Consider the following 14,013-nt stretch of genomic DNA (forward strand, 5'->3'; position numbering starts at 1 on the left):
GCAAAAGGAGAGGACAGGTGGAAGGGGGAATGTGATAAGGAGTATTATTAATCGATCAATTATACATTGCTCTTCTCCCTGCACTCTACGGTCCAGCCAAAATGGCCATCTTATTTTTGCTTATATAACATTTCACCTCCTTTCTATGTATCTTTGCCTGGGCTCTCCCCCATGCCCTAGGTTTCATGTGAAGGAAAGAGCACAAGAGGTGGGAGAGGAGGTTGTGGTAGAAAAATAGAATTTCAAAGGTCTGTATCTTGGACATGTCACAGTTCTGGAAAGTAGTGAGAGGCCAGTGGTGTAAATTAATACATTGGCATTAGGACATAGTTGAGACCAGTTGACAGATGATAGTGGATTAAAGAGATAGAGGGATTGTGGGGTCAGAGCATTAGTGAGGTGCCATCAGCGTGAATATTATAACCCCTCACTCACTATGATGGCAGGGGGTGAGATGGAAAAGAGTACAGTGAGTTCAAGTACTAAAGTTTTTGAGAAAGTTGGGGGAATGAGCTGGGGGGCCAAAGTCAGAGAAGGATTTAAGGAGGAGACAAACCATATATACTTGACATAATTCAGAATAAACTAAATTATCTCCACTTGGTCACTAATGCTGATCAAATAGCTCTTCACTCAGCCAATAAGAACAACTCACAGTCATTTAGTACTTTAAGATCTGCAAAGTGCTTTACTTACATTACATCATTTGATTCCCACAACAACCCTGTCAGATTGCACAAATGTATAAATTAGTAAAATAACTCTTAAAGAACAGGATGTATTAAAGCCAGGGCTCTCTGGAGCCTTTCAGTAATGAATCATCTGGAGAGCCCTTTCTAAATAGCTGAGGGTTTACCCCTTTAGGCATCAAGGCTTTTATTTTAGCCTCTTGGGGGGTAGAAAGCTTTCTATTATGGATCATACATGTATTCCCTTCTTCCTGAAAGTACCAAGCATATGCAACCATGATGAAAGTTGGTGGTGCTAGGACAGGGTATAGCGAGGCTAATTTGAGTAGCTGTTTGACCCTGCAATGATTAACGTAAGGTTGCTATTCTTTGGGAGTTATTGGGTCTTTTTTTCTCCTAATGGTTTTTGTATCCTCTCCTTCCTGTTCTAGCTGCTGTGACTGTCTTGCCTCTAACAGTTCTCTCCCCACTTTTAATTTCCTATGGGTTAGGAAATCAAATGTGACAAACCTAGCTTGTTAGAATTGTATGTTAAATCAGCATCATTAAGCCATGGGTAAAGGATTAAGGGACTCCCCATGAGTAAAGTACATATAAACTTTGGTTCATTAACTTTGTGCCATTGATTTTAGGGTCTTATTTTCTGAGCACCCCACTCCATGCTCACCCTCCCCCACTCCCCATTAGTTATGATTCCTCCTAACTGGAACCCAGTCATTGTGCTGGGTGATCTGTCTGAAGTTCCAGTCGGTAGTAATTTTCCTGCCTGGAACCTAAAGACAAATGCATTACATTTTTTCTTAGTCACACTTAGAATCATAAAGTCTCAGAGATGGAAGAAATCTTTACAACAACCTTTCTAATGTGGGGTAATTCAGCCTCAGTTAAAAGAACCCATAGTTTTCAAGGAAGTTAGACCTTCGAGATCCTAATTCGTCTTGTGTTCTCTCTGCCTCTGTCCTTGTCTCTCTTTGTCTCTGTCTCACTCTCTACCTCTCTATCTCTGTCACACTACACATCTACACACATTATATGTGTATGTATGTTTCTTTTTCTCTCTTCTTACTGCCTCCTCCTTGCTAGGACCTTTCTGTCAATTTCTCTTCTTCTCTTTCCCTGTCTTTTCCACTTTCTTGATCTGTCTCCTTCATCTCCATCTGTCTTTCCTTTTTTACAGAGCTGGTTAAAGTCTTACGGCTATCTGCTTCCCTATGATGCCCGGGTACCCACGATGCCCTCAGGGAAGGTCTTGCAGTCAGCGGTCACCACTATGCAGCAGTTTTATGGGATTCCTGTCACAGGAGTGTTGGATCAGACAACAATCGAGTAAGATTCCCATGGGACATTGTGTCCCTTAGCTTTTCAGACTTCCCTCTGGACATGACAAGGCAAGAAGCCTTCCATGTTTTTCCTTTCTGCTGTTCTCACATTCCATGCCTGCTCCTTCCTCGGGGCCCCAGTGTCTTCTTTCCTGCCCTCTTCTTTCCCTGCTTCACTCACCTAAATCTTCCAAGTTCATTGACTCAGCTCAAGTCTTGTGTCCTCTGTGAAGTCTTCTGTGACCAATCCTCCCTGCCCCCAAGTCCACATTGAGCTCTCTTTCCTTTGAACTCTTTCTGTTTTTAGACCTCAGACCTAGTGAATGGGTTCTTTTGTCCCCCACTCAACCATGAGCTCTGTGAGATCAAGGCCTCTTTCTTATTCTTCTCCATCTTCCCAAGTGGCATAGGCCTCTGTATGTAGCAAGTAATCGGCCAATTAGCAAACATTTATTAAGTGCTTACAATGTGCCAGGTCCTGTGCTAAACCCTCATCAAATATTAATTGAATGAATGAATGAATGAATGTATGAATGAATGATCCACATGAATCCTTAACAAGTAAGAGTATTCCTCCTGTTATCAGATCTACCAACTAGAGCACAAGTCAGGAGCTCTTTGGGAGAGTAGCCATGCAGGGAACCTGCAGACTATGAAGCTTCTGCAATTATGAATACATTTAGCATTCGTTTATCATAATGTATAATAAAGTCAATACTTTTATATAGATTTAGAGCTAGGAGGGAACTTGGAGATCATCTGGTAGATTTTGTTCTGCAACTGCCTGATGAATTTATCATACATTCTTGTGTATAATGCTATTTGGTATCATTCCCTCAACAAACTGTAAACTCTGTGAAGGCAGAGAGTCAATTTTCTCTTTATTTTTTAAGATGAAGAAAATGGGGTTCAGGAAGGGAAGTGGCTTGTGCAGTGTCACACAGGTAGCAAATAATTTATTTTCTTCTAGTATTAATGTAATGATACTTGTCCTTTATTTAGTGCCTTGCATCCATGACCTTACTTGATCCTCAGAATAACCCTGGGAGGTTCACATCTCACAGTGTTATTATCTTCATTTTACAGACAAGGAAACTGGGGCTCGAAGGGGGTGCAGTGATGTGCCCAGTGTCACACTCAAAGTAAGTGGCAGAGCCAGGACACTAATCCAGGTCTCCTAACGTCCAGTGATCGCACCTGCTGCCCCCTTTAGTGATACGAGCAGAAGTAGAAGCTTCACTTTCAGGGGCTATTGTTTCCTGTGAAACTACCAGTCCTACAAGGCTTTAAGCTTTGGTTCTAGATTCCTCTGACACCTTGACTTTGAGGGTCCTTCCTGGCCCAGGGAGCTAAGAACGCAACCTTCTCTATCCAGGGAGGGGACTCAGTAATAAAAGATGATAGCTCAATAGAAGGATACATATCTAGCCTGAGATATTCCATCTCCTACTTCCTTGACATTGTATTAGCCATCTCTCAGGCCTGGAATGTTCTTTACTTCCTCTTTTTGGAACCCCAGCTCCCTTCAAAACTCAACTCAAGTGCCACCTCCTACAAACCCCCCCCATCCTTCCAGTTACTAGTATTTCCTCCACAAATCTCTTTGAATCTATTTTGGATAAATATAAATAATTTAAATGAATAAATGTAATATATAAATAAGTATAAATAAACTTATAGCATTTCCCCATAATGTATAAGTTCTTTGAAGTCAGGGACATTTTGTTTTTGTCTTTATGTCCCCAGTGCCTCACACAGGACCTGGAACTTAGTAGGTACTTAATACTTGTTGAATTGAATAAAGAGAGTCAAAGAGTCAGGAGTACTGGGTTCTACCTCTCAGTACTGTCAGTAACAGTAGTTCATTTCCTCTCTCTGAGACCTGGTTTTTCCATCTATAAAGTAAGGGTGATGGAGCAGATGATCTCGAAGGCACCTTCCAGCTCTGATATTGTACGATTGAACGTAAGCCTAGATCAACTGAGGCTGTCTTAAAGAAGCTGGGACTATTTTGAGTCCTGGTATGGTGCAGCTCAGCAGAGCCTCACATGGCAGGGAGACGGCCACTGCTGAGGGGCCACCTGGCCTTAGTTTCTTCTCTGTTCCAGAAAGACACAGGCGCATTGGCTGGGGTTCAGCTAAGGGCAGTCAGATGGTGGGAGGAGGCAGAGGGAATGATCCGGGTACAGAAGAAATCGTCTCCCACTTGCCTGTCTGTCAATCATCAATTTTCTTTCTGGTGCACTGGGAAGGTGAAGGCTGAGTATTCTCCTCATTTTGCAGATGAGGGAACTGAGGCATAGAGAGACATTTCAAAGGAACCCCTGGATTGATCTATGGTTTGAAGAGGAAGCCCAGGGATTGACAAGAGAGCTTGACTAACAATCTAAGGCTTGTATTTAAAAGGCATTTCCCCCCACAGCAACCCTGTGAGATAGAGTAAATATTTTTGTTTTTATTTTTTTGGTCTAGCCCTGTGGTTTCATCAGTGTAAGGAATTTCTGGTGTGGAAAGCCTCAAAGGCAGCTGGTGGCCTAGTGGATAGAGCACTGGGCCTGGAGTCAAGAGGACCTGAGTTCAAATCTGGCCTCAGACACTTAATAGGTGTGTGACCCCAGGCAAGTTCCTTCACCTCTGTTACTTCAGTTTCCTTGACTGTAAAATGGGGATAATAATATCTGCCAGGGCTATTGGGAAAATCAAATGATAGGATATTTGTACAAAGTGCTTAGCATAGCTGGCTTGGCACATAGTAGGTTCTGTATAAATACTGATTCCTTTGCTACTGTCAGGACTTATAGTCTTCGCCAGTTGCTCAGGTCACTGAAAAGTTGAGTGACTGCTCCCATAGCTACATTGCTAGTCTATGTCAGTGATAGAACTTGAACCCAGAGCTTCCTGATTCCAAGGCTGAGTCTTTAGCCACTATGCCATGAAGGCTTTAATACAAGTATTATATCTGATTTACAGATGAGGTGAAACTGAGACCTTCAGAAGGAGGTAGGTGGCACAGTGGATAGAGTGCCAGGTCTGGAGTCAGGAAGATCCATCTTCCTGAGTTTGAATGTGGCCTCAGATACTTACTAGCTCTGTGACCCTGGGCAAGTTACTTAACCTTATTTGCCTGAGTTTCTTTATATGTAAAATGAGCTGAAGAAGGAAATGGCAAACCACTTTAGCATCCCTACCAAGAAAATCGCAAATGGGGTCATGAAATTTGTACATGACTGAAAATGACTGAACAGTAGCATAGAGGGAGGGTGACTTACTTAAGGTCATAGTGCATTTGGGATGAGTTGGAACTAGAATACAGGTTTCCCAACTTCCAGCCTCGGGCCCTTAGATATCCTATTAGAGCTGGTCAGCTTCCCACTAGTACACACCAAGCCCCTACTATGTGCCAAACCCACCTTCTACAGGAAGCCTTTCCTGATTTCCCGTAATTCTAATGCCTTTCCCCTGTTGATTATTTCCAATATATCTTATCTGCAGTTTGTTTGTACATAATTGTTTGCATGTAGCCTCCCTCGTTAGTCTGTGAGGTCCTTGAGAGCTTTTTTACCTTTCTTTTGTATCCTGAATGCTTAGCATGGTGCCTGGCAGATAACAGGAACTTAAGAAATGTTTATTGACTGAGTCACTGACTATGGGGTCACAAACATGCAGAAGGCATGCTCTGCTCTCCCAGGGTTTACAACCCAATCAGGGAGACCATGGGCCTAGTCACTGCATGAGGAGGGGGACAGACTATAGTTTCCAAATAGAGGCTGCCTCTGATGTTTAGGGGGTGGTTGTTATTGTTTAGTCATTTTTAGTGGTTTTGCTTAACTGTTTTTGTTACAAAGGATGGCTTATTTGGGGATTAGGGGGCATACCTGGAAATGTCTGGGATGTACAAACAAAAGGCATTGATAAACCTTATTATTATTATTTGGGAAAGAATTGCTAGGTATCTTCTCAAATTAGAACTCCATTCTCATCTCCAGTGGACAGAACAAAGGACAAACCAGCACAGCCTTATTATTTTATAATACCATAACTGGGGCCAGCTATAATGCAATAGAAATTATCATAGTTTTCTCAAAATCCTTTCCATAGGAGTCTTACCTTGATGAGGTGATTTTGGGAGTCCTTCACAACCTAGCTCTAACCTCTCTTTCCAGAACAATGTGGTCTAGCCAAACTGGCCTTCTTGCTCCATCATTCATCTCCCTGCCTTTTTATTAGCCTTCTTTCATGCATGGAAGGAAGGAAACAAGCATTTATTAAGTGCCTACTGTATGCCAGGCACCATGCTAAGTGCTTTAAAAATGTGATCTTACTTGATCCTTGCAACATCTCTAGGAAATATGTGCCATTATCATCATCATCATTATTTTACAGTTGAGGACACTGAGGCAGGCGGAGGTGAAGTGACTTGCCCAGAGGTCACTCAACTAGTCTCTGAGGCTCCATTTGAACCCAGGTTTTCCTGGTTCCAGGCTCAGTGCTTAATCCACTGTGCCACTCAGTTGTAATGTCTTCATATCAGTTTCTTAGACAATCAGTGTCCCTGGAGTGGGGCACGACAGCACAACTGGATAGAAATTTCCCTTAAGAATAGTCAGCTCCCTGTGTTCTGATTCTCTGCTTGCCATGTAACCTTCTGACTCTTGTAATTGGGTCTCCTGAGTGGCCCAACCCACCAGAGGAAGAACCCTGAGCTTTTAGGTGAACCTGATACTTGAGCCAGCCAAGAGTACTTTTCAGCATAAGTTAATACACTGTCATCTAGTTTATTAATTAGTCTTGTGGGGTTGGTTAGTGGAAGTCTATTCTCCAGAACCTGATCTCCCTGGGTGAGCTGACAAAACTTGAGTTCCTGAAGGCCAGCCCCTAGATTCCATGACAGCCCCCCTCACCTACCCAAGGCACAGACTGTCCCTGAAAAGGGAAGCATTCTTAAGGCCAGTTCTTGCCACCTGCACTAGAACAACTCGACACCAGTGCCAGACTGCCCATGGTCCTGTGCACAGTGCTGCTTGTATGGGCTACAGTGGAAAGGAAAGACATGGGAGCAGAATCTCTCCTCCCTTCAGAGTAGGACCTGGAAAACCACTCTGAGCTATGGGAACCAGATGAGATGCAAGTTTTTCTGAAAGACAGGAAAGCAGTGCTCTGGTCCAGGCTTTGCTGTTAACTTACTGTGTGCCCTTGAGCAAACTGCTCCTGTCTCAGTTTCTCCCTCTATAAGATTAAGGGCAATAATATCCCACAATTATAGTTAGAAAACCCTTTCATTTCAGCCTCCTAGAAGCCCTGTAGCAGAAGCTGAGCAGGTGTTATTATTCCTATTTTACAGGTTTGGACACTGGGAGACTTCAGTGTCTCATCCAAGGGCATAGTGATCTATCAGTCAGCAAGCCTACTGTAATTACTGTATACTAGGCACTGTACTAGGCACTAAGGATACAAAGATATAATAATAATGATAACTGGTATTTACATAGCACTTGAAGTCTTCCAGAAGAGCACTTTATGGTAGGTGCTATTATTATCTTCACTTTCTAAATCAGGAAACTGGGCCTGTGCTTTTCAAGGGGCAAATGTCTGAGGTGCGATTCCATTAGACCATCTAGCTGCCCTAGTCCCTACCCTCAAAGAGCTATATGTATATGAATAGATGCCCACAAGTTACAAGTGCCAAAACTGGTACTTATAGGATCATAAAATCATTGATTTGCAACTGGGAAGGACTTTAGAGACTGTTGAGTCCAAAGCCCTCATGTTACAGATGGGGAAACTGAGACTTGCCCAGATAGTAAGTGTCTGAGGTAGAGATGGGAACCCAGCTCCCTAACTCCCAAGTTCTAGTGCCCTATCATTTATGCCACTCAGATCTGGATTTCCTGTCTCCCAGATCTGTGCTTGTCCTGTCACTACATGACTCTGCCTCTCCAGATGATCCTAAGGGCCTTCATCCTTGCCTTTGGTGCCTGTCTCTTAAGCTCTCTGGCCAGTGTGTATGTTTATGCTGTCTCTGACCAGGTGGATGAAGAAGCCTCGCTGTGGTGTCCCTGATCACCCTCACCTGAGCCGCCGACGCAGGAACAAGCGCTATGCACTGACGGGGCAGAAGTGGAGGCAGAAACACATCACATACAGGTAAGCACTGCTCACCCTCCCTGTGCTCTTTCCTGGGGGGTCTGAATCCACTCTCACATCCAGAGGAGAAGGTTGCTCTTGGGCCCTGGAGCTAGCTGTGATCTGATACTCATCCTCATTAAGGACAGAATCAAGGCTCAGTGGGGTAGAAGAGTCGGAGATACGGGATATGAGTGTTAGTATGGTCAGCAGAACATGTTTACTCCTGACTCTGCTACCTTTTACCTGTGTGAGAAAAGTCCCTTTTCACCAAGTCTCATATTTTTGATGTGTAAAATGGAGTTGGACTAGAGTCACCAGACAGTAGCTAAGACCTTTTCCAGCTTGGTACCCTACAAGTCACTGAGGCTGTCCCAGCCCCTGAGCTGATTGATGTCTCATACACTCAGCTAGGAGATTCTGCTTAGGAGTCTGAATCTGATAGGACTTGGCTGCCTTCTATCCCTAACCCTCCCCTAGCCCCAACCCCTACCAGTCCCACCCTGATAGGTAAGGTGCTATTAATATACACTATTATCATATAGTATATTATAGGGCTAGGCTCAAGCTCATGCTGGGATCTGATAGGTCTGATCCTGGCATCTGTCACAAGGCACAATTCTGGGGGTTGTTGGGTCTGGGTTAGAGAGCATATCTTCTGAAGCATTCAGAGGAAGGTGAGGTCTTTGTTTAACTCCTTGCTAAATCTCAAGCCTGCTGCTTTTGCGTCAGTAAAGCTCCCACTGGCTACAGAGAAGGTCTAAGTGAATTCATTCACATTTTGAACTAGCTCTCCCATCTCTCTCTTCAGCATAATGTTAATTGGACTCATGATCTTCTCCTAGCCACTGGGATAAGAGATTTGTGTCTCCTAGAGTATGCTGTCCACTTGCAGATGGTCATGCAACAAGTATACCTGTTCTGCACTCTCCTCATCCCCTGGACTCTGCTTCAGCCTCATTTTACTCTCCTCACCCACACTCAGACAGGGACTGTGCCTTTGTCCCTCTCCCAAAAGTGTTTGGGTTGGATGGTGAAGCAGACAGCAGTGCTGGGGCAGAGAAACAAACAGCAGGCAGGAGCAATTTTTAGGATACCAACCCCTGCCCTTGATGCCACCAGATGGCTTGCCTCTCTCCACCCTCAGTTGGCACTCAGTTGGCACTGCATTCTGCACCCCACACTGATCATCCCACCCCAACCTATTCTGACCCCTGAAGTGGACTCTTTGCCCCTGTTCAGTAGCAAGCAGCTACTGAAGACAGTGACCTTTGTCCCTTTTCCCCAAAAGAATTCTCCTACCTAGTGGTTGAGTGGGGAAATGATGCAGATAGAAACAAGGCCCTAAGAGTTAAAATAATATTAACTGGCTTTGTGAAAGTCCTTGGTGCCTTAAAGTCTCCCCTTACCACAAAACTTCCTCTTATCCAGTACCATATAATTCCTTGTCCCCATCCCTCATCCTGGGGAATGGGATCTCCTTATTTTGTGTCATTCATAGTCTTCACACTGTGCCTTTATCTTTCAAGACTTACCCTAGATCTCCAACCCTCACAAGGAAACCCTAAAATCATCCTACATAAGTCTGGTCCTTTTCCTGTATCACTGCCTTTGTTTAGCTCCTTGCTAAATCTCAGACCTGCTGCTTTTGCATCAATAAAGCTCCCAATGACTACAGAAAAAAAAAAAAGAAGAGGGTGACTAATATTTATTTGAAGACTAGAGATCATGCCATTGAAGGATTGGTTGAAATAAGTGGAGATGGGGAAGACTTAGTGCAGGGGGAGGGGTTGGGGAGCAGCACTCTTGCTGTCTTCAAGTATCTTAAGGATTGTGTAAGAGAGATGTTCTAATTGAACTAGGGAGCAGAAGTAGGAATAAAACAGATTTTATAGGGAGGCAGATTTCTACTCCATGGAATGGAGAACCCACTGGAAATACGTGTTGCCTAAAAGTGCAATGAACCTCCTCAGAGGTGAACCTTCCATCCCTGGAGGTCTTCCAGGAGAGGCTGCATTAGTTCCAATATTGAAGAAGGAATTTTTGTTCAGGTACCAATGGGATTTGGCACCATCAGAGATATTCCTTCCAGTTCAGATTATGTGATTCTATGACTGGAAGCAGAAGCTGGGTAAACTTGGGCTCTCCCAACCAGCTGCCAGGGCTCAGGGCCAAGGTCCAGACTGGATATCTCCAGGAGCTCTGACCAGGGCCCACAGTTAACCAAGCTTATCCCAGAATGGGAACTTAGAAGGAACCAAATGGAAAAAAGAAAACTTAGTCTCTGTTCCTTAAGAGGCAGAGTGGAACAGCTAGGGAGAGTCTTGGGAGCTGAGTCAGGAGGTTTGGGGTCTGGTCCTGCATCTCCCTCTGACTTGCTACGTGAGCTTGGGCAAGTCTCCTGAGTGCTCTGGGCCTCAGTTTTTGTCTGCTGTAAGTAATATGAATTCCCATTCATATTAGCATTCTGAGATCTAGCAAGTGTTTCTCTACATCTTCTTATTAGAGCCTCAAAACAGCTCTGTGAAGGAGATATTATTATCTCTGATTTATTGATTGGGAAACTGAGGTTTAGAGATTAAGTGATTTGCCCATGGTCACACAGCCAGCAAACACCCATAGGCAACCTTTGAACGGGGAATCTCCTGACCCCCAAATCAGCCTACCTTCCACTCTACCCCAACATGCCTCCTAATAGCTTCTACAATACCTCCCCTCCCCTGAAGATAAAATGAGATGGTACATGTGGCTCACATTATGAGGGTTTAATCTGATTAACACCATTGAGAGAAGGGAGGAGGAAGTGGATCCAGAGAGAAATAAGGAGAACGGGACTGCTGCAGGAAAGAGAGGTCTAGCCTAGAGACAATTAGGCCTTATCCTCATGGCCTCATCTTTGGCCCTGAGAGGGTCTGCCTCACCCTCACTGACCTTTTCCTTTCTCACCAGCATTCACAACTACACCCCCAAAGTAGGCGAGCTGGATACACGGAAAGCCATCCGCCAAGCTTTTGACGTTTGGCAGAAGGTCACTCCACTGACGTTTGAGGAAGTTCCCTACCACGAGATTAAAAGTGACCGCAAGGAAGCTGACATCATGATTTTCTTTGCCTCTGGTTTCCATGGGGACAGCTCCCCTTTTGATGGTGAAGGGGGATTCCTAGCCCATGCCTATTTCCCTGGCCCTGGGATTGGTGGAGACACTCACTTTGACTCTGATGAGCCGTGGACACTGGGGAACGCCAACCATGATGGTAAGGCCTATCTCAGGCACAGGGTGACAGTTTTCCTTATTCAGGGGGAATATAGTAAGGGCTTGAGGGATGTGGTAAAGATTAGTCATGTTCACTTCCCTTGCAGAGATGTCTATCTAAAGAGTAATATTTATTCAACAAATATTTATCCAACAGTGCCCTGTGCCAGATACAGGAAAGGCTACAAAAATAAACAGACATGGCTTCTGCCCTCATGGAACCCATGGTATGAGGGAAGGTTAATTGTGGCAAAGGAACAACACATACACACACATGCATGCACATACAGAATCACACACACACAGACAGACACACACATACAGAGACACACACAGACACAGACACACACACACACACACACACAGAAACAAAGTTATAATACTAAATAGAGCACAGTTAGGGCATAAGAAAGTTACACCCAGAGTACTGTTCAGATTCTGAGGAAGGAAAGAGCATTTCTGTCTGGGTGATTAAAGAAGGCTTCACAAAGGAGGTACTGTTTTAACTGGATCTTAAAGGTAAGGTAGAAATAAGAATATAAGGATATGAGATCAGTTGAAGGAATTGTGGGATGTTTTTAACCTGGAGAAGACCTAAGGAAGGTATGAGAGGTATCTTAAGGCGTATTCCAACTCTGACATTCTGTGTTTCTGCATAAGTTTGAAGGGCTGTCATGAAAGGAAATTAGGCTTCTTGGCAGAAGCAGGAACAGTTGTATGGGGAAGCTGAAGAGAGGAAGGACTCAGCTCCATAGGAAGAAAGTCATTCCTAACTGTTCAAAAGTAGATTCTGTTCCCCATTACTGGAAGTCTTCAAGTAGAGATTAGATGGCTGCTTCTCAGGGACATTGTAGAAGGATTTCTATTTCAAGCAGAGCAAAGATATAAAGATTTCCAAGGGACCTTCCACTTTAAGATTTTATTATTCAGTGATACGCATTGGCTTCTCTGCCTCCATCTTCCACAAAGTGTTAAAATAATCTTACAAAGTAGAGGCCTGACCTCAACGCTCTCCACCTCAAGAACCTTCACTGACTCCCTAAGTTTCTCTAAGATTCCCTAATTTCTCTTAGGATAAGACAAAGCTACTCTGATAGGGCTAGAAAGACCTTAACAGTTCAGCTCCAGACTATCCTTCTAGACTGACTAAACATCATCCCCTTCCTGTGCCCTGCCCCTGGCCCCCACCCCCACCCCACCCCTGTACCTTATGGTCTGTCTAAACTTGTGTTCCCTTTATACAACATTCCATCTCTCAGCTCTATGCAGGCTTTTCCACAAACCAGGGATACACTTCCTCTCTCCCTTCCTCCCCTTCTTAGAATCCTTAGCTTCCTTCAGGTTTTAGGTCATCTACTTTTCCTTTTCTCCCCCTTATTGTTAGCATTCTCTTCCCTTCTCAAATTATTTTTGCAGTCGTTTATCTGTTTCCATGGTCTATTCCCTAAGACAGTGGTTCTTAAGCTTTTTAGTCTCAGGGCCCCTTCACACTCTTAAAAATTATTGAGAACCTGCCAGAGAGCTTTTGTTTATGTGGGTTATAGCTATTAATATTGGTTGTACTAGAAGTTAAAATGGTTTAGCTTTTAAAGATTTTTTTACTTAATTGATTTTTAGTTTTCAACATTCACTTCCACAAGATTTTGAGTTCCAAATTTTCTCCCCATCTCTCTACTCCCTCCACCTCAAGACAGTGTACATTCCGATTACCTCTTCCCCCATTCTGCCCTCCCTTTTATCACACAACCCCTTTCTCCTATCCCCTTGCCCTTCTATTTTCCTGTAGGGCAAGATAGATTTCTGTACGTATATATTTCTAAACTTATTTCCCAGTTGCATGTAAAAACAATTTTTAACATTCATTTTTAAAAGTTTGAGTTCCAAATTCTCTCCCTTCCTCCCTCACCACCCACCCTCATTGAGAAGGCAAGTAATTTGATATAGATTATTCATGTGCAGTCATGCAAAACACTTCCATAATAGTCATGTTGTAAAAGACTAACTATATTTCCCTCCATCCTGTCCCACCCCCCATAAAGTGGTTAAGTTTTAAACATTTATTTATTCACTTTAAAATAACGGTAACATTTTAATGAAAATAAGTACATTTAGACAAAAAATTTTAGGGAGGAGAATGTTATTGTTTTACATATTTTTGCAAATATCTTTAAATATCTATCTTAATTGAAGACAGCTGGATTATCCTAATTTCTTCTGCATACAGACTGTTGCAAGAAGTTGTTTTGGTTGAAGTATCTGAAGAAAACCCAGCCTCACACAAATATGTAGCTGGATAAGGGAGAAGTTTTTAATAGGCAAATAACGTCAGCATTATTATGAAGATAGTTTCAACCTTGCAGACCTTTTAGAACCTTTTAGAAAGGATCCCTAGACCACACTTTGAGAACTACTGGCCTAGGTGAATGGAAGTCCTTGAGGATGAAAGCTGTTTTTGCCTCATCACCTAAGGGTGCTTTACACATAGAAGATGCTTAGCAAATGTCTGCTCAGCAGTCCTCCTTGTCCAGGACTCTGTCTCTGATAGGACACTAACTGAGAAATATAGTGCACAGAGCATCAGACCTGGAGTCAGGAAGACCTATCTTCCTGAGTTCAAATATGGCCTCAG

General features: G+C 43.5%; 1 protein-coding gene across 1 annotated transcript in view; it reads left to right on the forward strand.

Moving 5' to 3' along the window:
- The first annotated feature begins 1,869 nt into the window (after positions 1–1,869).
- The window catches only part of MMP24 (matrix metallopeptidase 24), a 54,142-nt gene continuing 41,998 nt past the window's right edge, over positions 1,870–14,013 (forward strand). Inside the window, exons 1-3 of the mRNA XM_072631348.1 lie at positions 1,870–2,015; positions 8,036–8,152; positions 11,081–11,385. Of these exons, the coding sequence (XP_072487449.1) occupies positions 1,921–2,015; positions 8,036–8,152; positions 11,081–11,385 (517 nt within the window). The 5' untranslated portion in view covers positions 1,870–1,920. The remainder of the gene's footprint in view (positions 2,016–8,035; positions 8,153–11,080; positions 11,386–14,013) is intronic.

This window comes from Notamacropus eugenii, chromosome 1 (assembly GCF_028372415.1).
Source record: "Notamacropus eugenii isolate mMacEug1 chromosome 1, mMacEug1.pri_v2, whole genome shotgun sequence".
Lineage (NCBI taxonomy): Eukaryota > Metazoa > Chordata > Mammalia > Diprotodontia > Macropodidae > Notamacropus > Notamacropus eugenii.